General features: G+C 32.5%; 2 protein-coding genes across 3 annotated transcripts in view; one reads left to right on the forward strand and one right to left on the reverse strand.

Moving 5' to 3' along the window:
- Window positions 1-6,406, reverse strand: part of LOC143234987 (Krueppel-like factor 6) — a 178,566-nt gene extending 172,160 nt beyond the window's left edge. Inside the window, exon 1 of the mRNA XM_076472682.1 lies at window positions 6,011-6,406. Coding sequence (XP_076328797.1) covers window positions 6,011-6,115 — 105 coding nt within the window. The 5' untranslated portion in view covers window positions 6,116-6,406. The remainder of the gene's footprint in view (window positions 1-6,010) is intronic.
- LOC143234986 (frizzled-5-like) lies at window positions 2,857-24,776 on the forward strand. 2 transcript variants are annotated; one of them, XM_076472681.1, is made up of 2 exons: window positions 2,857-3,155; window positions 21,467-24,776. In XM_076472681.1, the coding sequence occupies exon 2, from the start codon at window positions 21,747-21,749 to the stop codon at window positions 23,508-23,510; it is 1,764 nt and encodes a 587-aa protein (XP_076328796.1). In that variant the 5' UTR covers window positions 2,857-3,155; window positions 21,467-21,746; the 3' UTR covers window positions 23,511-24,776. The 2 variants fall into 2 exon arrangements, with proteins under 2 accessions (XP_076328796.1, XP_076328795.1); XM_076472680.1 differs by lacking the exon at window positions 2,857-3,155 and adding an exon at window positions 18,562-19,476.
- The last annotated feature ends 2,191 nt before the right edge of the window (window positions 24,777-26,967 follow it).

The following is a 26,967-nucleotide window of genomic DNA, read 5'->3' on the forward strand; positions in this document are numbered from 1 at the left end:
GAATTGTTTTTAAACCATAGGATACTATAGGAAGAATCTTTGTCAGAAATAACTTTAATTCTTTTTAATTCTTGGAACATTATAAGGAGAATCTTCGGCATAACTAACTTGAATTGTTTTTACGTCTTAGAATACTGTATGGAGAATCATTGACATAACTAACTTGAATTGTTTTTAATTCTTAGAATACTATAAGGAGAATCATCGACATAACTGACTTGAATTGTTTTTAATTCTTAGAATATTATATGGAGAATTATTGGTGTAACTTACTTAAATTGTTTTTAATTCTTAGAATACTATTTGGAGGATCTATGGCATACACAGCTTGAATTGTTTTTAATTCTTAGAATACTATAAGAAGAATATTTGACATTAGTAACATGAATTGTTTTTAAACCATAAAATACTATAGGAAGAATCTTTGTCAGAAATAACTTTAATTCTTTTTAATTCTTGGAACACTATAAGGAGAATTTTCGGCATAACTAACTTAAAATGTTTTTAATTTTGAGAACACTATATGGAAAATCTATGGCGTAAATAACTTGAATTGTTTTCAATTCTTAGAACATTATATGGAGAATCTTTAACATAACTAACTTGAATTGCTTTTTAAGTCTTAGAATACTGTATGGAGAATCTTTGCTATAACTAACTTGAATTGTTTTTAATTCGTAGAATACTATATGGAGAATTTTGGTGTAACTAAGTTGAATTGTTTTTAATTCTTAGAATACTATGTGGAGAATTTTTGGCATAAATAACTTGAATTATTTTTAATTCGTAGAATACTATAGGAAGAATCTTTGACAAAACTAACTTGAATTGTTTTTTATTCTTAGAACACTATATGGAGAATTATTGGTATAACTTACTTGAATTGTTTTTAATTCATAGAATACTATAAGAATAATCTTTGGCAAAAATAAATTTAATTGTTTCTAATTCTTAGAATACTATAAGAATAATCTTCATCATAAATAACTTGAATTGTTTTAAATTCTGATAATACTATAGGAAGAATCTTTGACAAAACTAACTTGAATTGTTTTTAAGTCTTAGAATACTATAAGGAGAATCATCGACATAACTAACTTGAATTGTTTTTAATTCTTAGAATACTATAAGAAGAATATTTGACATTACTTACTTGAATTATTTTTAAACCTCAGGATACTATAGGAAGAATCTTTGGCAAAAATAAGTTGAATTGTTTTTAATTCTTAGAATACTGTAAGGAGAATCTTTGGCATAAATAACTTGAATTATTTTTAATTTTTAGGATGATATTAGCGAAATTGCTGAGTGTTAAATAGTTGTTTGGATAATGAAAAATAAATTTATAGTTATAGTTCCTTTTTATTCCCTCATAAGAAAATATCAAACAGTTAAATATAGAATTAAAATAGAATTGAAACATATTGTTTCGTCGTAATGTTGATATCTCTTTAATATGTTTGTTTGTAAGTGTGAAATTACACAATGAGCTTTCTTTGTTGTGCCCCCATGGGATAGACCCGGCATTTCGAAGCGCGTTAAGGCGTGCGACTCGTAAGCTGATGGTGGCGGGTTTGCATCCCCGTCGCGCCAAACATGATCGCCTTTTCATTCGTGGGGGCATTATAATGTCACGGTCAATCCCACTATTCGTTGGTAAAAGAGTAGCCCAAGTGTTGGCGCTGGGTGGTTATGACTAGCTGCCTTCTTTCTAGTCTAATACTGCTAAATTAGGGACGGCTAGCACAGATAGCCCTCGAGTAGCATTGTGCGAAATTCAAAAAAATATACACAAACAAACAAAGCCCTTCATGGGTATAAAAAGAAAAATTAGTGATATAATCTTTCAGACTTTCTGCTCATCCACTTGGGGCTATGAAAATTTTGTTTGTTTATTTTGAATTTCGCGCAAAGCTACTCGAGGGCTATTGCGCTAGCCGTCCCTAATTTAGCAGTGTAAGACTGAAGGGAAGGCAGCTAGTCATCACCACCCACCGCCAACTCTTGAGCTACTCTTTTTACTAACGAATAATGTGATTGACGGTCACATTATAACGCCCCCACATCTGAAAGGGCGAGCATATTTGGTGCGACTTGGATTCGAACCCGCGACCCTCCGATTACCAGCCGGGCTGGCTATAAAAATATACTCATCTTTATTATGATAATAGACAAACGAAATGAGGTGGCAAATATGTGCTCGATTGTAAAAAAATAATGACCTATACATTTTATTTTAACTGCTCATACGTAATAATACAATAGTAAAACCATAAAATACAAATTAACACAGATTTAGCGAGGGGACCTTCTAAAATTAAATTATAGTGTGTTTCCTATGCCTTTATAAAGAAGGTCCTCTTATTTATCACTGCAACAATCACTGGGCCAATGGTTGTACTTAAGATTCAATAAAAACTACTGCTGCGATGTATGTCACTGTCCTCATTATGACGAAATCTGCTGAGCGCATGTCCTCATTTCGGTAACAAATCCATACTTGCAAGACACCAATAATACTTGAAAAACTAAATAGTTTATGAATGAAGTGCCAAGCACAACTTGTAGTTGAAAAGTCATGCTCTATATTTAGATAATGGTGATGATGAGGACTGCACGTGCGTATTTTGCGTTATCCATGCGCATTTTTTTTGTTCGGATCTCTCTATCGACTATCTGCGCGTGCTCAGTTGGTAATAAAATGCCCAGCCAAGCCTGTTTACTACACATCACTTCGTTGTTAGGGTGATATATCTGGAAGGTGCCTCATTGGTCGATATAGTAAACGGTTGCCATATAAGGCGATCGTGGGTATTTCCTAAATTGCAGTTAATAGTAGTAAGAAAATTAGTTAAAATGAGTTTTATGAGCGCACTTTGTCAGGTGCTGTTGTAACAAGATAGGTGTATTATCATTATTATGTAACTTTTAGGAATTCTTCGTGTTTTTAGTATTATAAAGAATACACAAATTACTTCTAAATAATATTAATTGTAGTTTTCTTTTGAAGCGTTTAGTATGATGCAGTTGCTACTTCCCGTACACCAAGTTTATATAGACCATTGAAATGTAAAAGAGTAGGTTGTATTACTGCATTAAGTGGAAGCACATCTCGAGAAATAGAAAGTCAAACTGTATCGTTCAATGTTTACCAGGTAAGTTTCATTACGACGTCGCTGTACTTCAGAATTATCGAAGATAAAACGGGACCTGCTAATCGTTATCTGAGTGTAAGAGTAACAGTAAGATGTACATTTATTACAAGTGATTATTTTGAGTGCTAGAGAAGAAAAATGTTTACAATAATATTATTAGATCAGTCATTTTTTCATTAACTTGATAGTATTAGCTCAGTATAAATTATAAGTAATGTACATGAAAAATTGAGATTAAACCTCTACAAATAATTTTTGAATGTTTGTATACTGGGTGATCTCTTTTTCCCCAATAGCTATGATATTTGTCTGTTTGTCTTTGGAATCCAAGGTATCATAAATCAATGAAGTGTGCATGGATAGATACAATGGTAAAATAAACTACTTCCAAAGCTCACAAGTATAAATCCATCATACCAACATGAATAACTATAGCTATTGTTCCAATGAATAAAACAAGATCAAACATTATATAAACAATAAAATATAAATGTCATTGAGAAAACGGATTGTCCAAAAAAAGGCTTTGAATGGGTATTTTACTCGATTACAAGTTCAAACATTAACATAAAAAACTCCCTTTTACTTTAAAGGAAAAAAAATCAGTTAAGAAAAAAAATAAGTAAAGTTAGAAATGGTTTAACAGGGTTTGAATAAAACTACTCATATTTAGAGGAAGAGAAATATTCAAAACCACAATTGTAAACAGTTGTCTTTTACCATAATTTTAAATTAATTGACATCCAGGTACGTCTCATATAGAATTCAAGTGATTTTATTTTTAAATACAATTATGTGTTAAAAAGAGTTTGAGACGTAGCATGAAGAAACTTTATAATTATTTTATTTATTAATTATCTTATCACTGTCATGCATACATTTACTAAATCTAAATCAATTTTTATAATTTCCATTATATAGCTTCAAGTTTCACTATATTATATCTGGTCTCACAATTTCAAGCACATATTGTTATATTTCACTAGAAACACGTGTTATTGAAAAATAAATGTGAATTTAAAAGTCAGTTTACTGTAATCTTCACCCTGAACACCATGAAATTGAAACAAATGTTATGAGGTAAGTTAGTCATATGCAAGAACTACACTTTTTGACGTCGAGTTCTATGGCATTGTTTGTTTGTTTGTTTTGAATTTTTCTCAAGAGATGTATGTGCTTGTCGTCCTAGTTTTAAATTTATAGACTAAACAGAAGATAACCAAACAAAAGTGCCAGTAAGAACATTTTGGGCTACCTTAATCGAATAATGTCACTATTTGGGATTTGACCGTAACTCTTACCAATTCCCTAAAAAAACATATCGCAATTTTGCAGCAAAGAAGCTCGAACAATAATACCTTGGCTTCACACTCTGGGTACTCATAATATGGGTCACACCTGACACCCGTATAATTATAATGCTAATATCCAATGCTCCAAGCATACGTTTTTAGCGCTGAGAACAATGTAAGATAAGATTTTCTGTTAAATTTATTGTAGTCTATTTTCAATCTTTTACAAATGATATGCTTTATTAAAGCGTGTACTGTCTATTGAAATAATTGTTTCCACATCTTGGCAAGCATTTTAATTTATTACAGTTTTCATATTTAGTTTAAGAAGTAGTTTACAATTAATAGATTGCAATTGCTCTTGAAAAGGAATTATAGTGATTTTTTTAATACAAAAATTGGCTACAAGTGGCCCTTAAGTTCTACATTTTCGAAATCCATACAGAATATAGTTGGAATATTGTTTCATCTGGAGTTTGATGGTTCTGTTTACTTTTAACACTTCCTCATTAATTCTATACACCCCTTTCTGTTTTGCATCCATTGTAACTTGAAACGCAAAATGTGTTTATACCTTCGTTTATTCTGAATAATCAAACATAACAACCATATGTAACAATTACTTACGTCGTTCGTACACAGTTTAAATGCTTGTATCAAAGTATCATAGAACAGAAATACAAATCGTTTTACCTTCAACAAAAACGTATTTTAGGTTTGTCTCAGCATTTTTATGATATTGAAAATATTCATCATAGAAATTAATGTAATATATTTCAGTGAACTTACACACGTAAAGTACACGCATTTTTCCATTCCAATTGTATGTACGTATATCAACAGGGATTTAAATTAATACATTTCAATCAAAGACCAATAAAAACACATTATTTAAACTTATTTTCTGTCCCAACCTTGCTTTGGTATATTCCTCGAATGACAGTAAAATATGTTGTTTCCTTCAGAGAAATTAGTGTCGATTACATTTTTAAAAAATGTTAGATTTCATCTTCTAATGTAAGGCTAGTAAAGTTTCTAACGAAACGATATTATACGTATTTTCCAGATTTATAAATGTGATTAATATAAACAAATAATGATTATTTTACACTCATAAAAGATCATTTTAATATACATACACAAAATTACCTTACTCTTTCACGAAGGAAGCCGTGCTACATATTGAAATGTTTGTTTTATTAAGAATTTTGACCTTTCTTTCTCTTTATGATGAAGTTTCTGGCTTCGTAAATGCCTGAAACGTGTTAAAAAACAACAACAAGTTAATAAGTATAACTGTGGAAAATGTACGTAGCTTCAACGAAAAGGTTTTATTTATTTTCTAAATTTTTGTGCTGTTCGTTCAGTTATTCAGTTACTAAGACACCTGTTGTTATGTTTCATTCCCATTTATCGTCTGCGTAACAAAAAAATAACAGACAGAGAGTGAGACAATGGAGGGGAGAAATGTACTACTTTTCGTCTGAACTAATGTAGAAACAATCATCACTCTATGTATTTTTGTGCAGTGTACCCCAATGGGAAAATGTAATATTTTCCTACCTGTTGCCATCTATCTTCAAGAGATAGCTGAGATGAGAAGTACCCAGTGTCGTGGACAACTTGAAGTTCTCGAAATATATTTCCACTCGGTAGAATGTCCATCATCTCCAGTAAAACACAGGTTATCAATCGACAGTTTTTACTGATGAAGTCGTATAAAAGGAACCCTAAGACACTTCAAAATGTACACAGTTAACAAAGTTCATTTCCTCTTTGATATACGTATGTCGATCCGCACTAGATCAAGGTCCCGCTTTCGCTTGCCTACACAGATGACAGAACTCCCGAGATCCTTACATATCACGAGCATGAGCTCAGAATTGGCTAGCCCTTACGCTACGCACAGTTCCTGTGGAGTGTAGATGGCACCAGAATTGCAGGCAATGCTTGTAGCCTCGCTACCAGCAATCTCTTAGTTAAAAGCATACTGAGTTGAGATTAAGAAGCGGAACACGCGCTGATACGAATGGCTAACACACGCGACTCCAATAACACTGTGATAGGTACTTCCTAGCAAAGCAAATTCAATATAAAGATTACTGCACTACGAGATTTTCTAACACTAAAGCCTTGTGTTCTGGTTACAAAAATAAGCATTTTATAGAAACCATAATTAAAAATATAATAATATATTTTAGATTAAATCAGAAATAATATTACGCTGTCCTTGATTGAATATTAATAATAATTTTAAAAATGAAACGTTTCAAATCCTCCGAAAGCCAGCATAGTGACATCTATATCCTATAAACTAAAGTTTACTTGAATAATTTCTTCGAAGACGACATCCGCAAACTAAATCACTTGCGCTTGAAAATTCTATATAACAAAATAGCATGTCATTACCTTAAGATACATCTCCGAAGTGACACCTTCTAATAAATCGAACGTTTATTAAGTGTTCAACTTATTTATCAACCAGGGATTAGTCATGGAATGAGTATGCTATAAATATCTTGGATTGTGCGCTTCTTGTTTTATTCTCTTAAAAGATGTTTGAAAGAAGTTTACATTTATAAAAATAGCTTTTTGTACATGATTAACTCAAAAGACCAGCTTGTGTAACTAACATATTCATATTACTTACAATGAGGATATTCAACTTACCACTGTAAGTTTTAAGTCTTCACATGGCCTGGCATAGCCAAGTGGTTAGGGAGCTTGACTCGAAATTTCAGGGTCGCGGATTTGAATCCCGTACCACCACACACGCTCGTCGTGGGGGTATTATAATGTGACAGTCATTCCTACTATTTGTTGGTAAGAGTTGATCGATTGTTAAGTTGTTTTTAAATTTCATGTAAAGCTACACGGGGTCTATCTTTGCTAACTGTTTTTAATTTAGTAGTATACTGCTAGAGAGAAGGCAACTAGTCATCACCACCCATCGCCAACTCTTGAGCTACTCTTTTATCAACTTATAGTGGGATTGAGCATCACATAATAACGCCCCACAGCTGAAAGGGGGAGCATGTTTGGTGTGACAGGGTTGGTAAGAGAGTAGCCCAGAGTTGGCAGTGGATGGTGATGACTAGCTACTTTCCCTCTAGTCTTTCACTACTAAATTAGGGACGGCTAGCACAGAGAGCTGTTGTGTAGCTTTACGCAAAGTTCAGAAATAATAAGTACATTTACATTATCTTATGATGAGTGTTTGATATTAATGTTTGCTTCTACGTTTTACTTGTAAGGAAACAAAAACCTGCAGATGCGTGAAGCTTTTTATCAGAAACCAACATTTCTATAAACGTTTGAGTACAAACTTTCACTCATTTGTCTAATTTTTCAGTGATATTCATAAACATTTATAAAATTTCAATAAATATAATTATCATTATAAATAATATAAAATTTATTGCGAAATAAGAAAAGGTTCCGAAGTCTAGCGTTTTCATCTATACCAGAGGTTAAAATTCAAACTAGATTGTTAAACATAATTGAGAAAAATGTAATATTTAAATGAATTAAGATATTAAAGTCCTCAGGTGCAACTAGGTTGTTGTTTGATATCAAACTTCTAGAAACCTTTTGTGTCATGTGTAGATTTGTGTATTTTTGCACGAAATTTCAAACAAATCAAACCAAGATCTTCAAATTATTTATCCTAATGACTCATCTAATGTTTGTAGTTTCACGAAATAGTAAGAGTAATTTACATACATTACATATATTAAGAAATGATTTTAATACAACCCTAGTTTATATAATATTTAATTTCAACATGAAGTTTTTGCATCAGTTTACTTAATGGTTTACATATTCTCAATCTTTGTCTGAAAATCCAGTACAGTGTACATTGATTTACTCGTTTTCAGATAAGTTGAAGTAAACTTAGGGTTTAAATCCAGGGTTAAATTTCCCGTGGCGATCAGAGTGCAGATAACCCATTTTACAGCTTTGCACTAACACAAAAACAACAGTTACTTACATGTGGCGAAATGTATTTTTTGTGCGCATGACTTATAAGCGTCTGTAAAAACACAATTGTTCGTGAAGTTCTAAAAGTCGTATTTATTTGTCCATTAATCTATGGAGCTCCAAGTAGTCTACCTTTACGTTTATTTAGTGCAGGTAAAAAACAATCAAATGAAATAACTTCTTTTTAGTTTTTTATGATAAAATCTTTGAGTTGTGAAAGTGTTGATTTTTTGAAATGTAAATACCTTAAACGATTATTTTATATATCCTGGCCCAGGCCTAAAATGTAAAAATAAATTAACAATGCTCCCACCTGTTGTTTGAGTTTTTATCTGTACTATTTATTAACTACGCCTATCACACACGTAAAAGATAGCTCATTTCGCTCATGAAATGTCACGAAATACCATACTCAAAACCATTTAGTTAGAATATCACTAAATATCCTATTCCAAGCAATTTAGCTAGAATTTCACGAAATACCCTTTTGAAAGTCATATAGGTAAATGTCACAAAGTTCTCTATTCAGACACAAAAAGTTTGTTCTTCATGTTGGTACTATACCATACGTGATTGCGTTTGATATAAATGATGAACAAGATTTGCCAATAATGTTTTTAAGGTACAAATTACAAATAATACAACCAAAGTACCTTGTAATCACTTGACATTATTTGGGGTTTAACATCACCTGTATGAACGTAGATGTCTGGGTAGTGTAGGTATAAAGCATATCATACAATTCAAATATTTTAAACCATCATGAATTTTCAATACTTACCTATTCCATATGAAAGCCAATGGCCATATCGGATGTAACAAAAGGTGGATTGTGTGAGATAAAGTATTGTGTATTTTTCTTACAGCAAAGCCGCGTGGGGCTATCTGCTGAGCCCACCGAGGGGAAACGAACCCGTGGGAGAAAGTAATGGAGAGTTGAACTCTGTCAGGTTTGTTGGCACTACCTGTAACGTTTCTCATTGTTCGTTTTGAATTTCGTACAAAGCTACACGAAGGCTATTTGGGCTAGTCGTCCCTTATTTAAATGCGTAAGACAAGAGAGAAGGCAGCTAAACATCACCACCCACCGCCAACTGTTGAGTTACTCGTATACCAAAGAAGAGTGGGATTGACTGTCACCTTACGATTGAAAGGACGAACATGTCTGATGAAACGGATATTATATCACTGAGTACAGAGCCTATTCGTCCTATCTTCATATAAGGAAGTTGAGTACATTATACCATAACTATTTTGGATCTCACCACGTCGCTGCAGTACATGCTCGCTCTTGCTCTATATGACGACTGTGTACCATGATAATAACCTTGGAATTTGGATTCTAGTGCAAAACGCTCCTTAGTAGAACTAGTATGCTCATAGAACTTAAATCTTCCATGTTGGTTTCTAAAATCCATATAGTTTATGTGAATGGCAATTTCCCAATCGAATAGCTGCTTAAGGTATGTAAAGGGTTGAAGAAGTATGTCTTTAAAGCAGCTTGTGTACACGTGACTTGAGTTGCTTTGGAACATGAGAGGACCTTCTTGATTATGTATGAACTGTTTTCTGAAGCACAATGATACATTTTGTAAATGACCTCTGTGATATAGATTCACATCTGTTACAAGAAACTGCTTTTTGTTTACTACCGCTTGATACAATTTGTAGAAAGTCTCTTTCTTGATGGTCCTGAATTCTCATGTTGATCCATATTCCTTTGTTTTCCAATGTCATTAACTATAAGGGATATCCCTGTCTTGAAAATTCTAAATTTAAAGTGTATAAATATTTTGCTTCGGGAAGAGCTGTTCCCAACGCTTTCGGTAACATCACACTACGTACAACATATCAAATTATGTCGAGTACTTAGTTCTTATCCGTCTTTTCTATCACAACTTTATATCTGTTGTGGTTGACACGTAACATTCTGATATGTATATTTGATTATTTTTAATATAGCATTCTCAGCCTTTTGTGTACTTTTATATCATCGTTGTGTTTTAATGTTTTAAACATTAGATTTATTGTTGCATCAAAGTCAACGTTTGGTTGCGTTAATTGAAATACAATTTTAACACTTTTGAAATTAATCAGTATATCGAAATTAGGTTTTAATTCCAAATTATAAAGATATAATAAAATGCTGGCTTATTTATTATGAGCAAAAGACTTTATGTGTTACAGATAATTTATTACTTACGCGGTTTGTCAAATATATATATATATTGAGCATAAAATTTCAGGTATACTATGAAACTACGTTTTACCCATATTTGGTCAGACGTATCATTTTATGAATCCATAATGTTTTTGAACAGTAACTATATTCTTACAAGTTAGTGAAATTCTCACGACTTGGTAAGATTCTGTTGGAAACATATTAATCTGCAATTGTTTGTTAATGCTAAAAATATAGTTTAGCTTTGAGGTCTACGTTGAAAAACAATTTAGCTTCTCAGATTTTTTATATTTGGACGTACATTGGCAAAATTTTGAGTGTACTGTTTCGGGTGTTTGTACTAAAATTTCATGATAAAAATAGGTAGAAATTTGTTTTGACATAGTAACACAACAAAGACTACTGTTCCAAGTCACATTCATCGATGAACTGCTATAGTGATAAAAATATGTAATATTGGTAAACGTATCGAAAGATTTCATTGTACACACACAGATACACACATAAATATCAATATAATTTATTGGGATTTACTTTATTCTTAATTAAATAAAAAAGAAAACACTTTAAACTTTAAGCCTATATTACAAATTAAAAGTTGAATTTTTGGTTATTGTAATGAGTTGATTATGACATTTATTCTGAAAGATAAAGTAACCGCCCCCAACCCTCTGTTGGTTCAGCAGTACTCCTGAGAGCTTATAAAACTAAAAATCTGACTTCAGTATTCGCGACGGGCAGAGCACAGTTATCCTAGTGCGTAACGTTTGGCTTAAGATCACGAAAAGTGAAAAGTAATGGATTACGAGTCAAACGCCTTAACACACTTGGCCATGCCGGGTCCATAAGATATGCACTAGATAGTAGAGTGAAGTGTCTAACTAGTGTGTTATTTGAAGCAGAGCTAGTCTTGAGATAAGGAACTGGAATAGATATCGTTATCAATGATTCGTAGACATGAGGCTGCAAGACCCAACAACGAGATGGTTACCTCGAACATACTACGTCATTCTGTTGTACTGTTTTCGTCACAAGTTTTTGTTGTTGCATACTTTGAGGGTCCTGCACTTTCTATCTAGTTCTGGACCCCGCAGTGGTTAAAGCTAGAACTGGTTAAATATTATAATCATAAAAACTGAAAACTCTCCATGTTTGATCCATAAAAATAAACGTAAAACTAGCTCTAGCATGGTAATGAGAAATAAAATTGACACAGGAGCAAGAATAGTTATTTATAATTATACTTAAACGAATTAACAAAATATTTCTTTGTTTGTTCATCGGTAAGTCGTTATGTACGTATTGTGATCTGTCATGGTATACTTGTTTGTTTGTTTTTGTCTTATTTTTTAATTTCGCACAAAGCTACTCGAGAGCTATCTGTGCTAGCCGTCCCTAATTTAGCAGTGTAAGACTAGAGGGAAGACAGCTAGTCATCACCCACCGCCAACTCTTGGCTACTCTTTTACCAACGAATAGTGGGATTGACCGTCACATTATAACGCCCCCACGGCTAAAAGGTCGAGCATGCTTAGCGCGATGGAGATGCGAACCCGCGACCCTTAGATTACGAGTCGCACGCCTTAACACGCTTGGCCATGCCGGGCCGGGCCGTCATGGTATACAGACACTTTCTTCAAAAGTTGAGATAAAAATCGATAATTTAATCAACTGTTTAGATTTAGAAATTTTTAAAAGCGCAGGCGAGGTGTAAATTAAGCTCCTGAAGTGTGTTTAACTTTATACAGTAAGCGGGAGGGGGGATAATGAGATAAAAAACAAATATTTAGGAACCTATAATATACATATGTGAAATATTTCACGTAGTTATTACATTTACCGACTACAAAAACAAGAGATTATTTAAATATCATTGCTGCAAAAGTGGTGCAATAAAGAAGTTCAAGTATATAAATCTTGCAAAGATACAGAAAGTATTTATAGCTTTTGATTTCCGTTTGTGTAAAAACTGTCCCAAACAATTATTGCATATTTTTCTGATCTGTACTGTTAAGTACATTTTTAACTTCCAGTGACACAGCAGTATCTTTGTGGACTTAAAGTTAGAAACCAGATTTCTATACCTATTGGGCAGAGCAGAGATAGCTCATTGTGTAGCTTACTGCTTAACTACAAACAAAATGCTCAAATAAGATTTACATAGTTAATTAATTCAATAAAAAGGGGTAAATAATAACCTACTTGATGGTTGAAATAATAAAATGAATAGCGTTTGTTTTTCCTTTAATGATGATTGTCATGTTAAATGTTAATGAAAATAATTGTAAGGAGATTAATTATTTTTAATAATGTTAAGAGTTGTATCTATTGTGTAACTTGCCTTTGACGAATACTTTATAACTGAAGAAGGTCTATGACCGAAAATATGCAAAAGGATATAATACTGGACGAGTTTCAAAATAGTCGAATTTATTACTGTCACCATAAGGATAGCCCACTGTGTAACTTAGCAAATAATACAAACAAATACATTATGTACTATGAATTTCTCGTTGTTTTACAAAACAAGTGCCATTGGGGTCAAATGACAGAACTAAATAACGACATTCGCACTTTTTCACCGTTATATTGTGTATTTCCCCAGTGAAACAGTTTTTAACTTGATAAAATCTGAATTTGGAGTTTGTTTTCTTCAAATAGCGTGGTACTTTGATCATAAATTTTTAAAATGAGTCAGTCTACCAAATGTTATTACTGTGTTGATTCAGCCTAGCAAAGATGTATGTTTGGATGAAAATCAATGAGCTGTTATCTACCAATTAAAAAAAGTTTACGGCAGAGCATTGTAAATTAACTGCTGACAAACTTTGGTAAAAAATGATCAGTCACTTAATTTTATGTAATTCATTTTATAGAAAAGTACGACCTCTAGTCTTACACTGCTAAATTAGGGACGGCTAGCGCAGATGGCCCTTGAGTAGCTTTGCGCGAAATTAAAAAAACAAACAAACAAACAATCTGCCACACATTACTGCAGTAACTGTAATTTAAAAGCAAATTTACGAAGATCACCGCATGTAGTTCCCCACTCACTTCGAAACAAATATCAATATGTATCTACACAAAATATTTAAAGTAAAATCACCCATAAGTAGAACCTTAAATGGATACTAACTTTAAAACTCATCAAGCCAGTAATTATCAAAACCTTACCTTCATTACCTTCATGCAATAACGGCAGGAAGTGAAAATGTAAATAAGCTTGAACTAATGTTTTTGTCAGTTCGATCAGCATGAAACTTTATATCCAGAATTTTTATTCGATTGTTAGTAATGTTAGCATGAATACTCATGTTACCATTACTAACGACTCAACGAAAATTCTGGATGTATATGCTTCCAACTTACGTGTTACCCAACTCTCAAAACACGCCTCGATTCTTGACGTAATTAATCAGATTATCAGCAGTTCTACCATAAACTTAACAGATTTCTCTCTCAAACCAACAAACATGCCACTGTGTCACTGGGGCCGTTTGGAAGTTGATGTAATAACATCATAACGTTAATAAGTAAGATTGTTTAAGACCTTTTCCATAAACAAAAAATTGTTTAAAAATACTGAACTAAAATATTTGCAATAAATATAATACCTGATCATGTTTAATACGATCAAGAGTTCTCACATGGTCAAATTGTAGGAAATAAAACCCAAAGTGCGATATAAGTAATTGACCAATAAGTTAAAAAATCTAGGAACAAAGAGAAAAAAGTTCACAATGAAGTTTGATCTAGTTCCGTAACTTTTATCATCTCTTTCAATAAAAGTATAACTACAGTTTATCGTTTTTCTAATACAGTTTCTTACTTAAAACTTACATTTACCGTAATTTGATAATATGAACATAACATTTACATGAGCAGTTTTACGGCTCTCTTAGTAACATTTTAAATATGATATAAAATTGGTTTTGAAAGCGCAAATATTCGCTTGAGGACATTTCACGATATTTGTCAGTAGCTTTAAATTGTCGTAGTAAGATGTATGAAATGAGGTCAGTGACGTTTCGCGACTCGAATCTTTGACAGTTGGACTTTGGATTACACATTAAACACTAACCCATGTCTGACCATAGCTACTAAAGAAGAAAGTTATATTAACTTGTGAGTTATAAGGCACTAAATGGAATATTTCTTACCCAAAATATTAAAACCTACAAACATATAACGTATGATAATACACGATTCCATCCTCTGTTTAAAGGTTGTAAAAATTACTCTACATGTTTGAACATGGTTTCACGTCATCTTCAACAGTGAAATCACGTTGAAATACGAGTATATAATGCGTCTTACAACTGTCAATCGGTTCAAATAAATATTTTAATTCCGTATTTTAAAAAGTTCTTTCTTTTATGGGTTTTAGTATTTTAAACACCCTGACATAGCTAGGTGGGTTAAGGCGTTCGACTTGTAATTGGAAGGTCGCGGGTTCGGATCCCGGTCACACCAAAAAACAAACAATATTTTAAGCTTATACACATCCTTCCTTTAATTTTAGCTTTTCAATATTCGTTACACGTTTTGTTTGAACTCGCTATTCCCATGTCAAATATTTGCCAATTTGTCAGTTGGTGACGAGAAAGACCAACATATTTTGTCAAGCAAGAAGACTGCACCATTACGACACATGCATCCCCCAAGTGGCACAGAGGGATGTCTGCGGGCTTACACCACGAGAAATCGGTTTTCGATATTCTTGGTGGATAGAGTAAAGACAGCGTTTGTGTAGCTTTTAGTTAATTCAAAAACAATCGATCAGTTACGATATATCTTCTCAATTGTTTTTATAGAGAAGGATATAAGTGATAAGAGTACATTGAAAACATTAGAAAAAGAAAAGAGAAGTTCAATAAGTTTCATCATAAAAAGCATAATGTAATCATTGTCTATTAGTGAATATTATTATTATTTAATAAATAGTCTACCTCTAGAGTGACATAGGCTAACTGGTGTGTAAAATATCCATTTAACCCACTGAATCTTAAAAAAAAGTTTAATAATCTGAGGTTAAAAAATACCGAGTAAGAATTTAATTACTTTGTAATGTATTAAATACTCAGGCTAAAACCCGCAATAGGCCTAAAACTTAGTTGTTAGAAATCTCTTCTTGTTTTAAAAGGTTCTTAAAAAAGTAAGTTGGAGCTTGAATCATTGACATATCGTAATAAGTCATTTCTTTTACTGTATTAACCGACTTAAGCATACCACTTATTTTTCAGACAATAAAAAAATAAATATTTCGAGAATGCAAGGTAACAGCTGCTATGTTCAGAAGAAACCTAATGATCGACTGAGTTTAAACATATGAATAAGTTCTATTATTGAAATAAATCCAACAGTATATCATAATTGTAGAAAGAAAAGCTACACTCTAAAATATTGTAGTTCAATAGTGTAATGATTATCTCTTTGTACTTCAAATTTATGTACTTGAGTTCAAATCTTCGTGGGACTTGTGCTGTTATTAATGTAAGGTACTTTCCTTTATTAGATGTCTAAAATAAGTTAGATTTTACAACGTTGAATTATAATTATTGCTTATTTTGATTAGTTTTAATAAAACAGATTGTATCGTTTTAACCACTACTTTAGAAAACGAACTAGTGTGTTATTAGTACACTCTAAGGTTTCAATTAGAATACAGTTATTTAGTTCATTATGTAGCGGTTATTAAAATAGTTTTTAAACAACAGCAGTATTAAGTAATTTATAAAACATAGTTTTATTGAAACTGTCTTTCATGATGTAATCAGAAATAAACGCATACATTTTTATAGACAACTTCAACTATATTAGAAGTAGCTATTAATACTTTATTTTTTATTGTTATCTGCGCCATCTAACGAAGCTATTGAAAATATGTTACCAGTCTCAAATACCAGCAAACTACAATTTCTTGTAAACAAAAATAAAAACTTCGTAAAGCAATGGAAACGTTAGATATTTATATATATACATAACATAAATAAGCGAACGTAATCAAACTGTTACCTATATTTTGACAGTAAGCTAAAAATTATTATATTAGGAAAGATAATATTCTTTATAGTTATTTTACTTTTTATGGCCGAAAAAAAATTGATACACATTTTAAATATGTAAAGTATCATAATTCTCAGATATTTAATAGATTACTAACTTATTTTGTAGTTTGGGTTCGGAATGTGAAAAGTGTATGAAGGATACAAACGTGTTTTGTGTTTTTTTTTTCTTTTAAACTGGGAACAAATCTGGTGGAAGTACTGAGTGCTAGTTCGAAACTAATTGAACAAACTAACTAAATTTAAGGCAGACTAAGTGCAACAACTACAGCAACGCCGAAAAAAGTAGTGCTAAAATAATTTAGGTAAATTTAAGAAATATCTTTAACTCTGTATTAAAAAGTGAAAAACTTGTGCTCCTAAACTAAATATACTTGATTCATAATTCTACAATGTACTTTTAAAGTTTTAAAAATATAAATTACAAAAGTATAAATTACTCTGAAACACAATTTATCATCAAATTGATGGAAATACGCCAGCAGTTAGCATTTTTCCTGGTATAGCTTTTTAGAATTGCGTTTTGTATAAGTAAACTACACTAAACTTACACTTGAATTTTCTCTCTCAATGTCATATGTAGAAATAGCGCGAGTTTCAGTTATCTTGATTCAAACGCAACTTGATTTACCACTTTATAGAACCAAAAAACGAATGTGGAGCCCAGCATGGCCACGTAGTTGAGGCGCTCGACTCGCATTCTTAAGGTTATAAGTTCGAATTCCTATCACACCAAACCTGCTCGCTCTTTCAGACGAGAGGGCGTTATTATGTGCGGTGAATCCCACTATTCGTTGGTAAAAGAATAGTCCAAGAGACGGCAGTGGGTGGTGATGACTAGCTGCCTTCTCTCCAGTCTTACACTGCTAAATTAGAGACGGCTAGCGTGAAATTCAAAAACAAACTAATGTGGTTCTATCTTTTATATTTATATTATATCGGAAAATAACGCTAACTGCTGCTTTTTGGCTTGTTTATTTTGCTTCGTTGGCTTTATAAATTAAAGTTTCAGAATTTTTAGGATTAATCAGTATAGAAATAGCTTTGGTTTATCGCCATCTACTGGTTCTAAAAGTTTTCGTCTGAAAAAAAAAGCAACAAGATCTTAGCTCAAATAGTTAATATAAATCAAAATGATTAAAAGAAAGATAGCCCGATGTGGCTTTGCTATAAGAGACAAACACACACACCCAAATACTTTAATAAATATAGAGAATGAAAGTCGGTAATATGAGCTTTAAATAACCTATGTTTGTCTTTTGTTTCCTACAACAATTTTGTTTCCCTCAACAGAAGTGTATCGCGAATTGCGCCTGTGTTCTTGTGATTATATGAGACACGTCAGTTCGATCAGTTATTTTTTACTGTTGTGCATGCGTTGATATATGTTCATGTGATATTTGATATTCCACTATCGAACCGAAAAGCAATGATTTACTTTTCTTTAACCAGTAAAATATATATACGTTAATCAAATGTAAAATTTATGTAAACAATAGCAACATTTTACTTTAAGACATATATTTCAATTTTGATTAATTATAATCATATACAAAATTACAAAAATAGACGTTTGACTTTACAATATTAGAAACATTTTATGATGCGTTATACATACATGTATATTTATAATATTAATATGTGTTTAGAAATTGCTGAATGAACATTAGACAATAACTTATAAGATAATACTTGAACAAGTACACAATAAAGCGTTTTAAACAAAGGATATCAGATAATAATCTTACTTCCAGATCTAGAATTTTTACGCCCCTACCCCTAGTGGGACAGCCGTATGTCTTCGTAGTTATAACGCTAGAAATAGGATTTAGATACCCAGTATGGGCTGCGCATACATAGCCTATTCTATAGCTTTGCGCTTAAATACCAAAGATAAAAAGTAGAATTATACTTCTTTCTTCAGAATATATGGCTTGAACATGTGTCGTAGCCGGTATTTTGTGCTAAATATAGTTTATTCACATCTACTTCGTAGTCCTTCTCACACGACGTTGTTATCCACTTATTCAATAACGAACTGTTTTTCATTTCAGAGTGTTCTTCGACTATACTTGGATAACATGATAAGCCTGAAGCAGAAAGACTGAATTTTTGTTTTCAATTTTTATAATAAAACATCCACACTTCCTAATTACATACTGGATAGATTCGATAAAGCCTTACCTCATTAAAATGAAAGCTGAATCGTAGAGATTTTTTCATATATGTTAATAATACGTTCAGCTAATCTATGTGGTCTAATGGATGAAAGCCCTATGATCATTGGACGAAAGGTGTGTAAATTATGCTTTCAATAAACATAGTAATCTAATGCCACTTCGTCGAGTATTGATAACCTGATAAACTTAAAAACGTGATATTATATTAGCACTAAAAAAACGTTGGATAAAAAAGATTTCTGCAAGAACAATTTGGATACTTTGATGTTGCCTTGGTAACGTAAGTTATTTCAACAAAGGAAATCACATCGTAAATCGAAAACAAAAACTTCTCATCTATGTGACTGTCTCTACCCTTAAAATAAGAATATGCTAGACCAAGCAAAGCCGATTGGTTGTGTACGATAGCATGTAGAGATGGATTAATTTCCAACGTTGCCAGCAGACGTTACCATTGATTTTTTGGTCTGCTGTCGTATACACCTTTCTAGTCTTATGCTGTAGAGCCAAATCAGCATTAGCAAGTATTGTTCTAAAGAAAACACCGTTTTATCAATGTAGAATACTGACACGAGTGCAAGAAATTTGTATATATATATCCAATCTGAAGTCATATCATTGGTAAGTGCCACGTTAACTTTTAATTGTTTATTCTGGCTGCACAAGCAGTAATTATGTTGATTCTTACTAAATTTGTTACGTCTTCAAATAAGAAATGATTTGAAAGGATTCTCACTTTTTTTAATACTGGTGTATGCATACGAACATTAGAAAAATAGCGTAAATATTCGTGTAATTTGTTGTGGATAAGAAAAAGGTTGTATCTTATAGAACTGAACTGATGCTGCTTATTTGGCAAATAGTTTAGACAAGAATTAGTTCTTAGAAAGACTTATAATCTTCCATTTCAACAATTTAAATACAAAACTAACATTACTTGTACCAGTGTGTAACAAAAATTATTGTCTATGAATAGTGATAAAACGTATAGCAATTAAGAAGTAACAATTGTTCGTTTGAATGACTAAGCTTAGAATTAGATATGAATGTTTTTAACTATTGTTTAAATAATGTAATTTGTATAAAATGCTGATTTAGTACATGAATATTATAAAAAACATTCACTGGGTATAAAGTGTATACGTGAAATACTTAACAATTTATTCGGCGTTTGTTACTTAAAGGTAATTAGAAAACGGACACTCAAAAATCTGCTGATATTGAAAAAAAAAAAGCTCAACCTAAGAATCTATATTCCTGAAGGTGTTTTTAACTCTAATCCATGTTGAGTCCTGACCAAAGAAACTTCCTTACAAAAATAAATCAGAAATAAAAATCAACGTAGTTATGAGTTAGATAGTTAAATATACTGTTATCATGTTCTTAATATTCCAAAATACGTTGGGTCGTCAGTTGGAATAAATACAGAAGCCATACGCTTGACATATGGATTTATGCGACAGTAGTTTTCTTCAGTATTTCAAGAAACGAAATAAATTTAAAACCGTAAATAAGTGTATTTACTAATCTGCACGAATTGTCTATGGTTTTGTGACTAAACAAAAAGTCAAAAACAGTTCAAATTCAAATTTAAATATCTCACATATTGACCCTCGACGCTCATAAAACACGTATCTTGAAATGACATTTCAAAATAAACTGCGACAACATTGATCTACTGAACATGCACAAAATGCGTCACAAAATAAACACTAAATGACTTGTGGGAATGAAGTGCGGAGTCAGTCCTACACGGGAAACACAAAATACCACTTCTTTTTTATGGGAAACAAAATGGTGACGTTTCAGCATGAGATGCTCTTCCATAAGTAAACAAAAGTCAGGTGTTACCAATAAGAGATAGGAAAATCAGTTTGAAGTACAGGCGGTTTAATATTTAGCACATTTTGTAAATGTGGCTGCAGGTTGTGGAATAAGTAACCTTTTATATATTCATGGAGAAATACAAAACACATAATTACCTTAGGTAGACACAACGTATATTGAAAACCAAAGAAAATAACCAGATTTATAAATTAACTTATCAATTCAAATAATCCAGTAACAACCCTGTTTTTTTAACTTGTCTTTCACAATTGTAACATGGTCAACACTAAAGGGGGAATTGTTTTGTTTGTTTTGAATTTAGATCAAAGCTACTCGAGGGCTCTCTGCGCTAGCCGTCCCTAATTTAGCAGTGTAAGACTAGAGGGAAAGCAGCTAGTCATCACCACCCACCGCCAACTTTTGGGCTACTCTTTTACCAACGAATAGTGGGAATGACCGTCACATTATAACGCCCCCACGGCTGAAAGGGCGAGCACCGTGGGTCAATGAGTCACCGGTCAAAAAACCCGAAATACAAGTTTACATCAAATAGCTTGGTTTTAGAATTACTGTGCAAATAATAATTTAGTTTAATTGAATAAGTAAAATATTATAATAATAACAGTAAATTTTGGCTGTTCAGTAAACACAAATTACCAAAATATTTTCGAATGTGTTTAAGTAACTATATTTTGTTTTGAATAGTATACCATATATTCTATTGTAATACATTCTATAATTTCAAATCTTTAATAGATGTTAACAAGGTCGTCGTTTCTATTAGGTTTACTTCATGTGGAGCTGTACTTAAGAAATGAAGTCGTTTTCATTACTGGATTCTTCTAGAATTTATTTCACGTGAAGAGAAAATAAAGGAAACCGAACTATTCAATGATCTTGAAAATTATTGAATTAAAGGTTGTAAAAATTTTACTTACATATTACATCATAAAAAGTTTAAATTATTGATTTCTGATTTTTGTAAACTCTTTATGTTCATGTTCACACATTAAACCAAGGAGTTTATACAATTGTGTAATGAATTATTATGCGTAATATAAATAATGTTAAATATTCAGTGTAAGACGTACCTGAAAAATGGCATGATAATCTACAAACTATTAAATCTTTTTATACTGGTGTGCATAGATGCTTCAACGATCAGTAAATTACCAAATCAATGTGAGGAAATTTCAATTCCCATGTGTAAGGATATTGGTTACAATGCAACATCCATGCCTAACTCTTTTTATCATACCACTCAAGAAGAAGCAGGGTTTGAGGTTCATCAATTTTGGCCATTAGTTGAGATCCAATGTTCTAATGATCTACGATTTTTTCTGTGCTCTTTGTACACACCTATCTGTATGCCAGATTATCAAGGTTCTATTCCAGCATGTCGTTCTGTTTGCGAGAGAGCGCGTCTTGGATGTGCTCCCCTCCTGAAACAATATGGATTTTCATGGCCTGAGAGAATGAACTGTGTAAGTTTTCCTGAATATGGAGATCCGGATCATCTGTGTATGGATGAGCTAGAAGGGGCTGAATTTCAAGATCCAACATTCAATATCAATGAGCAAAACCCTTCTCAGAATGATAAAGGTAGAATAGAAAGTGAATTACATCCCAAAAGGGAACACACATATGTTAATGACAGGGCTCAATCTAAGAAGTCTGACTCAGTGCTGAAGCATAATCCATCTTTAACTATTGATTCTGTTTGTGGTTGTCAGTGTCGATATCCAATGGTTGCTCTCCAGATGGAAAGAGGATACTACAATAAAGTTCAAAGTGGCGCTATCCTTGATTGTGCTGTACCGTGTCATGGCTTGTTTAACGCAGAAAATCAGCATCTATTTGCGACCTTGTGGCTCAGTATTTGGGCCGTTTTGTGTTGTTTATCCACTACAATAACTGTAACAACATTTATAATTGACATGAAACGGTTTCGTTATCCGGAACGACCTATTATCTTCCTATCAGGATGTTACCTTATGGTTTCTATAGGTTATTTGATCAGAATCGGATTGGGACACGAAGCTGTGGCTTGCGATGGATCTATTGTTAGATATCAAAATTCAGAGAGATCTGCCCCTTGCACAATAGTATTTTTACTTATTTACTTCTTTGGAATGGCCAGCTCCCTCTGGTGGGTAATGTTGGCCCTAACATGGTTACTGGCTGCGGGAATGAAGTGGGGGAGTGAGGCTATTGCTGATTACTCTCTTTATTTTCATTTGGGAGCTTGGGCGATTCCTGGTGTGAAGACAATAATAATACTGGCTATAGATGGAATCGAGGGTGATCCAGTAGCTGGAATTTGCTATGTCGGAAACAAAAACGTTCTTTTTTTGAGAGGATTCGTTTTAATTCCATTGTGTGTTTACCTTCTTCTGGGAACCTCATTCCTTTTAGGCGGGTTCGTGGAGCTTTTTCGGATCCGAGTCGTTATCAGACAGCAAGCAACAGAGAGTGTCGATAAATTAGAAAAGCTGATGATTCGAATTGGTGTGTTTTCTGTTTTGTACACTGTGCCCGCTACCTCAGTCATCGGTTGCTACGTTTACGAACATGTCTCTAGGGATGTGTGGGAACGGGAACATAAATGTCATTGTAGTGCTCCTGATGTCAGGCCACATTACTCCATCTTTATGCTAAAGTATTTTATGTTTCTTGTTGTTGGAATAACATCGGGATTTTGGATCTGGTCCAGAAAAACCCTATGTTCTTGGAAAAGGTTTTTGGTCAAACTGCGCAGCTTAAGAACTCGTGAAAATGAAAATGCTAGAGCTATACACATCAATCGTTTCCATCAACTTCCAATATAAAACAGTCGACGTTGGTGCACATTTGAAGAAGACAATTTATCGTACATAAAATGACATCTCCAGGCTAATATTTTGAAGAATTACTTTTCATAGTGTAATTAACAGTTAAATCGAATTCATGTTATGCAACACGTTTAGTGCATGCATATTTAAAAGCTAGCAGTTTATTAACTGTGGCAAGGAGATATGGTTCAATATGTATGTATATGTATTTCATACCACCAATTATTGTAAAACGTGCTTTCTGTTTTCTTGAGTTGTGATGTCTTGTCATTAAGTTACTAACCATTTTATGTATAGATGTCTTCTTGTATAGTGTAGAGACACGAGTTGTCTGAAAATAAACATTTTTATGTATTGGACGTATACTAAAAACCTAAGATGTTTTACACATATCAGTCACAATTAACTTCTGGAAAATCTACATCAGCGTGAAGAGTACCCAGTATGTTATGTTTCACATCACTAAAATTATCTAATAAAATAAAACTTTGAAAAAGAGAAACAAATAATTTTTTTTTACCAAATACTGATTAAGTCGTGCTTGTTTGTTTCTTGTCAAACTCGTAGTTATACCAAGTCTATTTGTCTGTCCCAACCATGAGTATCAAAACTCGATATATAGTGGTGTGATCCCCGTAGACTTATCACTGATTAGTAAATAAGATAGAAATATTCAAGATTTTTACATTACTAGATAAAGCTTGTTCGCTAAAGCACTATGATTAAAAACAATCAAAAGCTATTGTTTAAAATTGCTCATACTTGTTCTCTAATGAAGGTAACTGTTTATAAAACTGTAATTTTACATTAAGATATCCTATGTCTTATAGGTAATAAGAACATGTTGCATGTTCCGATTTTATATCGGATTACGTTAACAGAATTTGTACATCTGAGTATTTGCAATACGATTCTTACATTTAAAGAATATCTTCATTTTTCCTGTAACACCTAATCAGTATTCAGTTCTTAAGACTTTATAAATGTCCAGTTTAGTTATTTCTATTGTGATTTCGAGTTTCAATGATTATATTTTTCTGACCTCACTTTTACAGCCTTTTCACATACATCAGTTAAGGTCGAATTTATTGGATAACAGACAATTTTATCATTCTACAGTATTTCAATCTTTTTGTTCATTTTAATTTCCATTTAACAGTAATGACCATTTACGTTGTACCTGTTTAGGAACTTTTTACTTATTAAAATATTTCGTGAACGTAGAGTCGGAAATCTTTGTGGCCTACTTTATCAGGTATTTAAAGTGTGTACAGTTCAAAAATGTCTATAATCACTTTTCTAGCTGAGAAACTGGTTTTTCATTAGTTAAATGTTGATGTCGTTGATAATAAACAAATTATTTATTATTTCATCAGACAATCTTCAGAACTGTGTAAATATATAATTAATGTAGACTTAATTCCAAAAAATCACAACAACAAAAGTGAGAAACGTTACAGTTTAATGAGAGAATTTATAGAACGAGCCTGAAACCACAGGAAAATATAATTTCGGTAGTGCAAGGCGAAAATATCTTTAGCTATATATATAATTTTCTCTGCAGTCTAGGCTGTTTCTAAATGCAAATAAAGCCAAACTGTTACTGAAAGTCATGGAAAAGCACTTCATAAAGTGATTTCTTAAGGTAGAAAAAATATAGAAATGTATACTAAAAGTTAATCGAAACAACTGGTTTAGGTAGTTTTGATGGCAGGTTTTGTTTTATGAATGTATTGAAGAAAGTAATTGCCTTTTAGAAATATCCAGAAATGAAACTTTGGCAGCGCTGCTCTGTCTAGCCTGTAGTAAAATAGCCAAGATATTTAATGGTGTAAAAAAATGTTGTCCATTAACCATTTACCATCGGTAAGTAGATCAACCTGCAAGCAAATGAAAATAATAGCAATAATTGGATGGACTAGAACATTTTACCAATTGAAGATATTTGTATCTTATTCGATTAATGTATTATTTGAAAATCCATCAAATGTGTTTAAAATTATTAATACCTCTTAGTACATGCACCGAAGAGCATATAAATATTTTGGAAATAGAGAAACTAAAGTAATATTCTGAATAAGAGATTAGTAGTGGATTTTTTTCATCTGAATATTTCATATTACAGAACACATCTTAGCCAAAGAATCTCGTGCTACGAATACAGATCACCAAATGATCTGTTCCTAACACAACACAGAATTAAAATGTGTTTTTCTCAATTAATTTTGTCGGTATTCCAGTCCTGAACTTTAAAATAAATATTTAGTTTACTGGCGTTTGTGACAGATTTCTCACATTAGCTGGAAGACCAACAAAGTCACTCTGTTCTTTCCTCATGTGTACCACATACAGGAAAGGTACAAGTTCGTGTGTGTATGTGTTTTTCGTATAACAAAGCCACAAAGGGCTATCTGCTCAGCCCACCGAGGGGAATCGAACGCCTGATTTTAGCGTTGTAAATCCGGAGACATACCGCTGTATTAGCGGGGGGCTGCAAGTTCGTCCAAAAGTTACTTCTCTTAGAGGAGATTACTAATTTTGTAATCTGTTTTGGAGTAATGTATGACTACACACAAACAGTACATAAACATTGCATACACACCGTCAAATAGTTAGTACTTTTGATGATAAAAATTAAATGTGATTCACAACAAAATATTTAATTGTAAAGCAAGTAGCTTTTAGAACACCTTGTATATTTGATTTTTTTCCAAACAATTAATTAAAACAATCAACTAGAGTCTATTGTCTTTTTTATCTTCTTAACCGACAAAGAATTTGAATGCGGTGACTGTTAATACGTTTGCAATCCAAGATTAGGCGGCGGGTGTTGATGAGAAGTTTCCTTCCTTCAGTTTTTCACTGTTAAATGTGGACAGCTAGCACATATAGTACTCGCGTAGCTTTGCGCAAAATTTCAAGTCAAACCAAACCAATTATTTTACCTTCAGCTAAAATAAAACCATGAGTTTGTGGAAAATTTTCGATTTCGTCCGGACTAATCCAGCTTACATAATTTATTAATTAAACAAAGTTTTATTGATTCTTTACATTCTCCGTTAGCTCAGCAGTAACGTTGAAGTATTATGATGCGAAAATTTATGGCTTCAAAACAAACAAGGAAACTATCCTTTATATTTATTTGCCTTTGTCTCATATCCTATCTAATGCTGCTCTAAATGGTTATATATGTTTACGTGTATGTTTGTGCAATAAAATCAATAACAGAAACGCCGGAATCAGAACAAAATCGCCAGAAACACAACACAGTAAAAAGGTTAATTTTCTTAGAGGGACTGAGCAAAATAATTTTGACTCTAGCTTTGTTTGACGGAATAAAAGTTTGTTTGTTTGTTTTTTGAATTTCGCACAAAGCTACTCGAGAGCTATCTGTGCTAGCCATCCCTAATTTAGCAGTGTAAGACTAGAGGGAACCCACCGCCAACTCTTGAGC

This window comes from Tachypleus tridentatus, chromosome 12, assembly GCF_004210375.1.
Source record: "Tachypleus tridentatus isolate NWPU-2018 chromosome 12, ASM421037v1, whole genome shotgun sequence".
NCBI classification, from domain to species: Eukaryota; Metazoa; Arthropoda; class Merostomata; order Xiphosura; family Limulidae; genus Tachypleus; species Tachypleus tridentatus.

Excerpts from the sequence above, each read along its gene's own strand:
- LOC143234986 (XM_076472681.1), top strand. The coding sequence starts at position 21,747 with ATGTTAAATATTCAGTGTAAGACGTACCTGAAAAATGGCATGATAATC.